This window comes from Pseudorasbora parva, chromosome 18 (genome assembly GCF_024679245.1).
Source record: "Pseudorasbora parva isolate DD20220531a chromosome 18, ASM2467924v1, whole genome shotgun sequence".
Taxonomy (NCBI): Eukaryota; Metazoa; Chordata; class Actinopteri; order Cypriniformes; family Gobionidae; genus Pseudorasbora; species Pseudorasbora parva.
Window position 1 is genome coordinate 44,686,513 of NC_090189.1, and position 12,817 is coordinate 44,699,329.

At 39.8% G+C, this 12,817-nt stretch overlaps 1 protein-coding gene and 1 long non-coding RNA gene across 2 annotated transcripts in view; both read right to left on the reverse strand.

The window, feature by feature from the left end:
* LOC137046089 (uncharacterized) lies at positions 1 to 6,923 on the reverse strand. The gene is made up of 8 exons (XM_067423142.1): positions 6,855 to 6,923; positions 5,892 to 5,984; positions 5,485 to 5,577; positions 4,027 to 4,119; positions 2,461 to 2,529; positions 1,393 to 1,563; positions 1,147 to 1,282; positions 1 to 230 (listed from the first exon to the last, which is right to left on the reverse strand). Exons 1-8 carry the CDS (start codon positions 6,921 to 6,923, stop codon positions 1 to 3), a joined length of 954 nt encoding a protein of 317 aa, XP_067279243.1.
* Positions 6,924 to 11,890: 4,967 nt separating this feature from the next.
* The window catches only part of LOC137046783 (uncharacterized), a 1,186-nt gene continuing 259 nt past the window's right edge, over positions 11,891 to 12,817 (reverse strand). The window contains exons 2-3 of the long non-coding RNA XR_010899074.1: positions 12,186 to 12,342; positions 11,891 to 12,037 (exon numbers count right to left, since the gene is read on the reverse strand). This is a non-coding gene — a long non-coding RNA (uncharacterized lncRNA). The remainder of the gene's footprint in view (positions 12,038 to 12,185; positions 12,343 to 12,817) is intronic.

The window sequence follows — 12,817 nt, forward strand, 5'->3', positions numbered from 1 at the left end:
TTAATCTGCCAGTGTGCCAATTAATGTGTCAGATCTTTTCTGTTTAGAGCGGAGATTTTTGATGTAAAATTTAAGTGTGGACCACTCTTTATTTTTAAGTGCAAGTTCCGCCTCTTTACACCTCATGCAGTCTGCCTTTCCTGGAATTTTGCGGTTGTTAATAAACCTCATCATATGCGCCTCCACAGCCTGTATCTCATGTTTGTTCCAGGCCGTCTTCTTAACGTAACCTGTGGGGGGAACACATTAGCATTTTACTCATGAGAAGCACTTGCATCAACAATGCATCAACCAGTGGTTTTATTTCACTGAGTGGTACAGTTCAGTACAGTACGGTTGGGTAACCCTGATCAGGCTTGTGTTTTCACTGCCAATAGTACCCTTACTTGGTAGGCGGGGTGTATGCTGGAAAGCACGACATTTTTGTTAATGTCAGTTTTAATGAACAATAATATCCATTATAAAAGGTATAAGTACAAAGTATAAGAGTCTTATATAAGAAGAAATAAATAAAGCAAGCAATGATTTCAGTCAAAATATGCTACAAAATCAGCGGTGTGCTATCGTAAAATTCAAAATAAATATATAAAGTTAAACATCATTTGTGCTCAGTCAAAACGTCATGACCAGGAACAAATAGATTCATGAGACCACAAATGCATGTTAAAGGGTTAGTTCACCCAAAAATGAAATGTCATTAACTCCTCTCCCTAATGTCGTTCCACACCCGTAAGACCTCCGTTCATCTTCACACACAGTTTAAGATATTTTATATTTAGTCTGAGAGCGTATGCAAGTGTATGCACACTATACTGTCCATGTCCAGAAAGGGAATAAAAACATCATCACAGTAGTCCATATGAGACATCAGTGGGTTAATTAGAGTCTCTTGAAGCATCCAAAATACATTTGGGTCCAAAAATAACAAAAACTACGACTTTATTTAGCATCGTCTTCTCTTCCGCGTTCTTCAAAAAAAGATTCAAACGGTCATGAATCAGTGAATCGATCAATGATTCGAACAAAAACTACGACTTTATTCAGCATAAATAAAAATATCACTGCTGCTTTGAGTACTGAACTTTTTGATTCTGTTCACAGCTGAACTGCTCCGGACTGACAAAATCTGTAACTTTTCTTCTTTACTTTTTGGTGAAGCAGTAAAGCTCATGCCACTATCTGATGTGTAACTCTCTGATGTGTCAGGAATGTACTCTTCCTCACTGACAGATAACTCATCTTCACTCGATCCATCTGAGTACTCAGCAATCTTCCATCTAGCCTTGAAAGACAATGACCATTCAGTTAATTTTATCCTCTACCATAGGCTATTCTCTATTCTATTCTGTTCTGTTCTGATCTGTTCAAGCTATTCAAGTAATTAACACTTACTCTGGTGTTTTTCGCTCTTTTGGATGTTGTGGTACAAGCGGAATGTTGTTCACTAATTGCAAATGGTGCACGATTCCTTCTGATGTCATTTTGAATGTCTGTATGGTCATCATCACTGTTTACACTGGAATTTTCAAAGAGATCATCCGAATCATCACGAATCACGGATCTCTAAAAACAAAAACATCACAATGACAAGTTTTAAATGATCTAAAAAAAGTATGTTTCTCATATAATGAAAAAGAACTGTAGCCTTTTTTACACTTTAAAATGAATGTGTAAAATCTGTATCTTTTAAGTCAACATTTGTTAAACGCTCTATCCATGTCTATCAATTTAAAGGGATAGTTCCCTCAAAAATGAAAATTCTATCATTAACATTACTCATCCTCATGTTGTTCCAAACCCATAAGACCCTTATTCATCTTCAGAAAACAGACTGAAATAATGTTGATGAAATCTGAACTTTTGCCTGTCATTCTAACTCCAGATGGAGAGAAAGAAAGCACTTGGATATCACCAAAAATATCTTGTGGCCAAGAATGTCTTATGGGTGTGAAACGACATGAGGGTGAGCAATTAATTAAAATTAAAAATTTTGGGTGAACTATCCCTTTAACAAAACAGGTCGTGAACCATTACCAAACAATATTAAAAACAAACAATATAGTAACCAAGCACCTTAAGACTATTCTAGTGAAATTAGAAATTATACACCCCTGACTATAACTTAATATTGCAATGAAATTGTATTAGACAATTGTAGATTGTACATCAGATTTATACAGTTAGTTATTAATTGGATTTTTAGCTGTGTTGTATTTTATGCACAATAAACGACTGGAGAATTCCCATGTCACTAGATGAATTTTAATTAAGACCAATCAAAATAAACCGCATATGTACGAAATTGTTGAATTATTCACAATAGCAACTTGCATTTAGAAAACATATTTTAAGGTGGTCCAAAATACTTTTATTTGTCCTTTTAAATGTACTTCACATTATTCAGCTAAAAATAATGCAATTTCGGTATGAGAGTAAGTAAATAAAATTAAATAAAAATACCTTTTTATAAGATGTCATATTTTTAGAACACACAACGCCATCGTCGCTGTCTGAGTAATCAACCAAAGGCTGTTAAGAACAAAAAAGAAATAAAAATATGAAAATGAAGTGGAAAAAAGAAACTCTCTGTCAGACAGAGACACTGAGGCACAGACAGAAAAAGAGGCACAGACAGATAAAGAGGCACAGACAGATAAAGAGGCACAGACAGAGAGGCACAGACAGATAAAGAGGCACAGACAGAGAGGCACAGACAGATAAAGAGGCACAGACAGACAGAGAGGCACAGACAGATAAAGAGGCACAGACAGATAAAGAGGCACAGACAGAGAGGCACAGACAGAGAGGCACAGGCAGACAGAGAGGCACAGACAGATAAAGAGGCACAGACAGATAAAGAGGCACAGACAGAGAGGCACAGACAGATAAAGAGGCACAGACAGACAGAGAGGCACAGACAGATAAAGAGGCACAGACAGATAAAGAGGCACAGACAGAGAGGCACAGACAGAGAGGCACAGACAGACAGAGAGGCACAGACAGATAAAGAGGCACAGACAGATAAAGAGGCACAGACAGAAAAAGAGGCACAGACAGAGAGGCACAGACAGATAAAGAGGCACAGACAGAGAGGCACAGACAGATAAAGAGGCACAGACAGACAGAGAGGCACAGACAGATAAAGAGGCACAGACAGATAAAGAGGCACAGACAGAGAGGCACAGACAGATAAAGAGGCACAGACAGACAGAGAGGCACAGACAGAGAGGCACAGACAGATAAAGAGGCACAGACAGATATAGAGGCACACACAGAGACAGACAGATAAAGAGGCACAGACAGATATAGAGGCACAGACAGATAAATAGGCACAGACAGATATAGAGGCACAGACAGATAAAGAGGCACAGACAGAGACAGACAGATAAAGAGGCACAGACAGATAAAGAGGCACAGACAGAGACAGACAGATAAAGAGGCACAGACAGATAAAGAGGCACAGACAGATATAGAGGCACAGGCAGAGACAGACAGATATAGAGGCACAGACAGATAAAGAGGCACAGATAGATAAAGAGGCACAGACAGATAAAGAGGCACAGACAGAGACAGACAGATATACAGGCACAGACAGATAAAGAGGCACAGACAGAGACAGACAGATATAGAGGCACAGACAGATAAAGAGGCACAGACAGAGACAGACAGATAAAGAGGCACAGACACAGACAGACAGATAAAGAGGCACAGACAGATAAAGAGGCACAGACAGAGACAGACAGATATAGAGGCACAGACAGATAAAGAGGCACAGACAGATACAGACAGATAAAGAGGCACAGACAGATAAAGAGGCACAGACACAGACAGACAGATAAAGAGGCACAGACAGATAAAGAGGCACAGACAGATAAAGAGGCACAGGCAGATATAGAGGCACAGACAGATATAGAGGCACAGACAGATAAAGAGGCACAGACAGATAAAGAGGCACAGACAGAGACAGACAGATAAAGAGGCACAGACAGATAAAGAGGCACAGACAGATAATAAATAAACACATACCTCAGCTGTGAATCGTGAAGTGCTTGCAGTAGTTACAGAATCCTCAGAGCAGTTCTCTATGGCTGTCATGTTGTCATCATCCTTGCATGGAGGCTGTAATAAAGTTATATAAAAAATAGTTACAAGTCTTTACTTATTAGACAAGGTCCCCACCATGCCAAACCTGTGAAGTGCGTGTACCAAAGGGTTTGAATGGCTTTCCTAAAACTAAAGGACCCCACAATGCACATTACACTGGAAACAGTGTGTAAGACTTTCCCATGTCAAAACCAAATATAAGAAATTAATAGACAGACAGATAAAGAGGCACAGACAGATATAGAGGCACATGCAGATAAAGAGGCACAGACAGATAAAGAGGCACATGCAGATATAGAGGCACATGCAGATATAGAGGCACAGACAGAGACAGACAGATAAAGAGGCACAGACAGATAAAGAGGCACAGACAGATAAAGAGGCACAGACAGAGACAGACAGATAAAGAGGCACAGACAGAGACAGACAGATATAGAGGCACAGACAGATAAAGAGGCACAGATAGATAAAGAGGCACAGACAGAGACAGACACATATAGAGGCACAGACAGATAAAGAGGCACAGACAGATAAAGAGGCACAGACAGATAAAGAGGCACAGACAGAGACAGACAGATATAGAGGCACAGACAGATAAAGAGGCACAGACAGAGACAGACAGATATAGAGGCACAGACAGATAAAGAGGCACAGACAGAGACAGACAGATAAAGAGGCACAGACAGATAAAGAGGCACAGGCAGATAAAGAGGCACAGACAGATAAAGAGGCACAGACAGAGACAGACAGATAAAGAGGCACAGACAGATAAAGAGGCACAGACAGAGACAGACAGATATAGAGGCACAGACAGATAAAGAGGCACAGATAGATAAAGAGGCACAGACAGAGACAGACAGATATAGAGGCACAGACAGATAAAGAAGCACAGACAGATAAAGAGGCACAGACAGAGACAGACAGATATAGAGGCACAGACAGATAAAGAGGCACAGACAGATAAAGAGGCACAGACAGAGACAGACAGATATAGAGGCACAGACAGAAAAAGAGGCACAGACAGAGACAGACAGATAAAGAGGCACAGACAGATAAAGAGGCACAGACAGAGACAGACAGATAAAGAGGCACAGACAGATAAAGAGGCACAGACAGAGACAGACAGATATAGAGGCACAGACAGATAAAGAGGCACAGACAGAGACAGACAGATATAGGGCACAGACAGATAAAGAGGCACAGACAGATACAGACAGATAAATAGGCACAGACAGATAAAGAGGCACAGACAGATAAAGAGGCACAGACACAGACAGACAGATAAAGAGGCACAGACAGATAAAGAGGCACAGACAGAGACAGACAGATAAAGAGGCACAGACAGATAAAGAGGCACAGACAGATAATAAATACACATACCTCAGCTGTGAATCGTGAAGTGCTTGCAGTAGTTACAGAATCCTCAGAGCAGTTCTCTATGGCTGTCATGTTCTCATCATCCTTGCATGGAGGCTGTAATAAAGTTATATAAAAAATAGTTACAAGTCTTTACTTATTAGACAAGGTCCCCACCATGCCAAACCTGTGAAGTGTGTGTACCAAAGGGTTTGAATGGCTTTCCTAAAACTACAGGTCCCAACAATGCACATTACACTGGAAACAGTGTGTAAGACTTTCCCATGTCAAAACCAAATATAAGAAATTAATAGACAGACAGATAAAGAGGCACAGACAGATAAAGAGGCACAGACACAGACAGACAGATAAAGAGGCACAGACACAGACAGACAGATAAAGAGGGACAGACAGATAATAAATACACATACCTCAGCTGTGAATCGTGAAGTGCTTGCAGTAGTTACAGAATCCTCAGAGCAGTTCTCTATGGCTGTCATGTTGTCATCATCCTTGCATGGAGTCTGTAATAAAGTTATATAAAAAATAGTTACAAGTCTTTACTTATTAGACAAGGTCCCCACCATGCCAAACCTGTGAAGTGTGTGTACCAAAGGGTTTGAATGGCTTTCATAAAACTAAAGGACCCCACAATGCACATTACTCTGGAAACAGTGTGTAAGACTTTCCAATGTCAAAACCAAATATAAGAAATTAATAGACAGACAGATAAAGAGGCACAGACAGATAAAGAGGCACAGACAGATATAGAGGCACAGACAGATAAAGAGGCACAGACAGATATAGAGGCACATGCAGATATAGAGACACAGACAGATAAAGAGGCACAGACAGAGACAGACAGATAAAGAGGCACAGACAGATATAGGCACATGCAGATATAGAGGCACAGACAGATAAAGAGGCACAGACAGAGACAGACAGATAAAGAGGCACAGACACAGACAGACAGATAAAGAGGCACAGACAGATAAAGAGGCACAGACACAGACAGACAGATAAAGAGGCACAGACACAGACAGACAGATAAAGAGGCACAGACAGATAAAGAGGCACAGACACAGACAGACAGATAAAGAGGCACAGACAGAGACAGACAGATATAGAGGCACAGAGAGATAAAGAGGCACAGACAGATAAAGAGGCACAGACAGAGACAGACAAATATACAAGCACAGACAGATAAAGAGACACAGACAGAGACAGACAGATATAGAGGCACAGACAGATAAAGAGGCACAGACAGATACAGACAGATAAAGAGGCACAGACAGATAAAGAGGCACAGACAGATAAAGAGGCACAGACACAGACAGACAGATAAAGAGGCACAGACAGATAAAGAGGCACAGACAGATAATAAATACACATACCTCAGCTGTGAATCGTGAAGTGCTTGCAGTAGTTACAGAATCCTCAGAGCAGTTCTCTATGGCTGTCATGTTGTCATCATCCTTGCATGGAGGCTGTAATAAAGTTATATAAAAAATAGTTACAAGTCTTTACTTATTAGACAAGGTCCCCACCATGCCAAACCTGTGAAGTGTGTGTACCAAAGGGTTTGAATGGCTTTCCTAAAACTACAGGTCCCCACAATGCACATTACACTGGAAACAGTGTGTAAGACTTTCCCATGTCAAAACCAAATATAAGAAATTAATAGACAGACAGATAAAGAGGCACAGACAGATAAAGAGGCACAGACACAGACAGACAGATAAAGAGGCACAGACAGATAAAGAGGCACAGACAGATATAGAGGCACATGCAGATATAGAGACACAGACAGATAAAGAGGCACAGACAGACAGATAAAGAGGCACAGACAGATATAGAGGCACATGCAGATATAGAGGCACAGACAGATAAAGAGGCACAGACAGAGACAGACAGATAAAGAGGCACAGACAGATAAAGAGGCACAGACACAGACAGACAGATAAAGAGGCACAGACAGATAAAGAGGCACAGACAGATAAAGAGGCACAGACAGATAAAGAGGCACAGACAGAGACAGACAGATAAAGAGGCACAGACAGATAAAGAGGCACAGACACAGACAGACAGATAAAGAGGCACAGACAGATAAAGAGGCACAGACACAGACAGACAGATAAAGAGGCACAGACAGATAAAGAGGCACAGACACAGACAGACAGATAAAGAGGCACAGACAGAGACAGACAGATATAGAGGCACAGAGAGATAAAGAGACACAGACAGATAAAGAGGCACAGACAGAGACAGACAGATATACAAGCACAGACAGATAAAGAGACACAGACAGAGACAGACAGATATAGAGGCACAGACAGATAAAGAGGCACAGACAGATAAAGAGGCACAGACACAGACAGACAGATAAAGAGGCACAGACAGATAAAGAGGCACAGACAGAGACAGACAGATAAAGAGGTACAGACAGATAAAGAGGCACAGACAGATAATAAAAACACATACCTCAGCTGTGAATCGTGAAGTGCTTGCAGTAGTTACAGAATCCTCAGAGCAGTTCTCTATGGCTGTCCTGTTGTCATCATCCTTGCATGGAGGCTGTAATAAAGTTATATAAAAAATAGTTACAAGTCTTTACTTATTAGACAAGGTCCCCACCATGCCAAACCTGTGAAGTGTGTGTACCAAAGGGTTTGAATGGCTTTCATAAAACTAAAGGACCCCACAATGCACATTACACTGGAAACAGTGTGTAAGACTTTCCAATGTCAAAACCAAATATAAGAAATTAATAGACAGACAGATAAAGAGGCACAGACAGATATAGAGGCACAGACAGATAAAGAGGCACAGACAGATAAAGAGGCACAGACAGATAGAGGCACAGACAGATATAGAGGCACATGCAGATATAGAGACACAGACAGAGACAGACAGATAAAGAGGCACAGACAGATATAGAGGCACATGCAGATATAGAGGCACAGACAGATAAAGAGGCACAGACAGAGACAGACAGATAAAGAGGCACAGACAGATAAAGAGGCACAGACAGATAAAGAGGCACAGACACAGACAGACAGATAAAGAGGCACAGACAGATAAAGAGGCACAGACAGATAAAGAGGCACAGACAGAGACAGACAGATAAAGAGGCACAGACAGATAAAGAGGCACAGACACAGACAGACAGATAAAGAGGCACAGACAGATAAAGAGGCACAGACACAGACAGACAGATAAAGAGGCACAGACAGATAAAGAGGCACAGACACAGACAGACAGATAAAGAGGCACAGACAGAGACAGACAGATATAGAGGCACAGAGAGATAAAGAGGCACAGACAGATAAAGAGGCACAGACAGAGACAGACAGATATACAAGCACAGACAGATAAAGAGACACAGACAGAGACAGACAGATATAGAGGCACAGAGAGATAAAGAGGCACAGACAGATAAAGAGGCACAGACAGAGACAGACAGATATACAAGCACAGACAGATAAAGAGACACATACAGAGACAGACAGATATAGAGGCACAGACAGATAAAGAGGCACAGACAGATAAAGAGGCACAGACACAGACAGACAGATAAAGAGGCACAGACAGATAAAGAGGCACAGACAGAGACAGACAGATAAAGAGGTACAGACAGATAAAGAGGCACAGACAGATAATAAAAACACATACCTCAGCTGTGAATCGTGAAGTGCTTGCAGTAGTTACAGAATCCTCAGAGCAGTTCTCTATGGCTGTCCTGTTGTCATCATCCTTGCATGGAGGCTGTAATAAAGTTATATAAAAAATAGTTACAAGTCTTTACTTATTAGACAAGGTCCCCACCATGCCAAACCTGTGAAGTGTGTGTACCAAAGGGTTTGAATGGCTTTCATAAAACTAAAGGACCCCACAATGCACATTACACTGGAAACAGTGTGTAAGACTTTCCAATGTCAAAACCAAATATAAGAAATTAATAGACAGACAGATAAAGAGGCACAGACAGATATAGAGGCACAGACAGATAAAGAGGCACAGACAGATAGAGGCACAGACAGATAGAGGCACAGACAGATATAGAGGCACATGCAGATAGAGACACAGACAGATAAAGAGGCACAGACAGAGACAGACAGATAAAGAGGCACAGACAGAGACAGACAGATAAAGAGGCACAGACAGATAGAGGCACAGACAGATATAGAGGCACATGCAGATATAGAGACACAGACAGATAAAGAGGCACAGACAGAGACAGACAGATATAGAGGCACAGACAGATATAGAGGCACATGCAGATATAGAGGCACAGACAGATAAAGAGGCACAGACAGAGACAGACAGATAAAGAGGCACAGACAGATAAAGAGGCACAGACAGATAAAGAGGCACAGACAGATAAAGAGGCACAGACAGAGACAGACAGATATAGAGGCACAGACAGATAAAGAGGCACAGACAGATACAGACAGATAAAGAGGCACAGACAGATAAAGAGGCACAGACAGATATAGAGGCACAGACAGATAAAGAGGCACATGCAGATAAAGAGGCACAGACAGATAAAGAGGCACAGACAGAGACAGACAGATAAAGAGGCACAGACAGATAAAGAGGCACAGACAGATAAAGAGGCACAGACAGAGACAGACAGATAAAGAGGCACAGACAGATAAAGAGGCACAGACAGATAAAGAGGCACAGACAGAGACAGACAGATAAAGAGGCACAGGCAGATAAAGAGGCACAGACAAAAAAAGAGGCACAGACAAATAAAGAGGCACAGACACAGACAGACAGATAAAGAGGCACAGACAGATAAAGAGGCACAGACAGAGACAGACAGATAAAGAGGCACAGACAGATAAAGAGGCACAGACAGAGACAGACAGATAAAGAGGCACAGACAGATAAAGAGGCACAGACAGATAAAGACAGATAAAGAGGCAAAGACAGATAAAGAGGCACAGACAGAAACAGACAGATAAAGAGGCACAGACAGAGACAGACAGATAAAGAGGCACAGACAGATATAGTCACAGACAGATATAGAGGCACAGGCAGAGACAGACAGATATAGAGGCACAGACAGATAAAGAGGTACAGACACAGACAGACAGATAAAGAGGCACAGACAGATATAGTCACAGACAGATATAGAGGCACAGGCAGAGACAGACAGATATAGAGGCACAGACAGATAAAGAGGTACAGACACAGACAGACAGATAAAGAGGCACAGACAGATAAAGAGGCACAGACAGATAATAAAAACACATACCTCAGCTGTGAATCGTGAAATGCCTGCAGTAGTTACAGAATCCTCAGAGCAGTTCTCTATGGCTGTCATGTTGTCATCATCCTTGCATGGAGGCTGTAATAAAGTTATATAAAAAATAGTTACAAGTCTTTACTTATTAGACAAGGTCCCCACCATGCCAAACCTGTGAAGTGTGTGTACCAAAGGGTTTGAATGGCTTACATAAGGGGTGTCATGATTCCATGATTACATTAAGGAGTACTTGATTTAAAAAATATATGATTACTTGTTTAACTGTTGATTAACTGGCAAAATACCCAAAGTGGTGCATTCTATGGATGAGAATCCATGAAACACATTAAACTGCTTTTCTACGGCTGCACTATGCATTTAAACCATTTTAAACTCTTACTTTAGCAAAGTGCTATTGTGAATTCACTAAGTCCACTATTCCATTAAATAAAAGATAAATTAAAGTAAACCTACACTAACACAGAACACTATATTATCTTACTAAATATTCTGTTCATTGAAGTTTGCATGTTTTGACGGCCACATATTCTTGTTCAGGTAGTGACAGTAGCCGTAGCAATTCTGTTGTACAGAAATGGCCAAATGTTAATGATCAAGTGAACATTTGAATTAATTGTTGTTTAGTCAGTATTTTTTAAATATTACATATTTTGACATTTTTGTTTAATAAAACCATACAACTTGATTCAAACTTGAAAACCATAAAACAATGCTTTGATACTTGATTTAAACCAAAATTATTATTGCTTCATTGCTATTATATATGTATTTTAAGCAATTTTAAAGGCTTTTATTCCCTCACATACATTTATCACCAAAAAAAAAAAAAAAAAAAAAAAAAAAATTATTGTAGTGGTGTCATTGCATCACCTGTTAACAATGCCATACCCGCAAAGAAACGTCATAAATTTTATATATATGCAATGACACCACTACAATGGCTAAAATTTCTTATTTGAATTAGAATTTCTTTGGTTTCAAACATAGTTGGAAACATTTGGGATAATGTATGGAGGTCAACAAAAATATAGAGCATTGTTCTAGTTGTTTATTTATACTTTATCCATTTCCTCTACTGTACAAATTATAAAAGTTGTCAAATTTTGCCAAACCTTTCTCCAAGGCCAGTGACTTCCTCCATAGTCATATGCGAGTTCCTCTCCAGAAATGATATCTCTTGCAGCGAATAGGCACAAACAAGGTTTTCCCTCAACGATAATCCTTTTCATTGTACAATTTGGGTTTATGTGATCATCATATATAAGGCGGCCAAGGGAGCCATCCTCATGAGTAGCATCAATGCTTCAGGAAACAAAAAATAATCATTTTGTCTAATAAACCACAGCAAGACAAATTTAAATGTGAACAAAATGAAATAAACTTTTTTTACTGTAAATTTTAAAGTGTATTCATTAAACAAACAAACAAAAAACAAAACAAAAAACCCTACCTCCACTTCTTGTTCTGCCAGATGAAGTCAAACATAAAAAAAGTGTCATGATTGGCCTCTCTTCTTTGTTCAGCTTCAATTAAGGTGATCGTTTCTCCCCTATATTCGACAACAAAATCTCCTTTAATAAAAAGAATTAAGGCAAACACTCCAAAACCTGGAAAAAGGGGGGAGTGGGAGAGAGAGAGACAATTGAATTCCTTGCAGACATGTAACTAATACATTTATGGTAAGTAAAATGTAAACAACTTTTAAGCTTTGTAATAGTTTAAGTTAAACTGTTTAACCAATGTATTCAACATGCTTTCACAACGCATGCTTATTTCTTTCATTAATTACAGCTACAATCACAAAGAGCAATTTAAACTGCTGAAACAAACAATATTCTTTATATTCCAATGGACCCAAATTCCATAAAATAATCATGGTTACTTATTTAGTATTTTTAAACCACTTAAATCATAGTTAAAACATATGTTATTAACTTTATATTTAACACTCATGTTACCAATAAGAAACGAGTCCTGCTAGCAATACTAGGCTCTGCTATAAGTTATCATCATGGTAACAAAAATAAGAAATAGCAGATTCATAATTAATTGGTGGAAGATTTCCTATTCATGGCCATTATA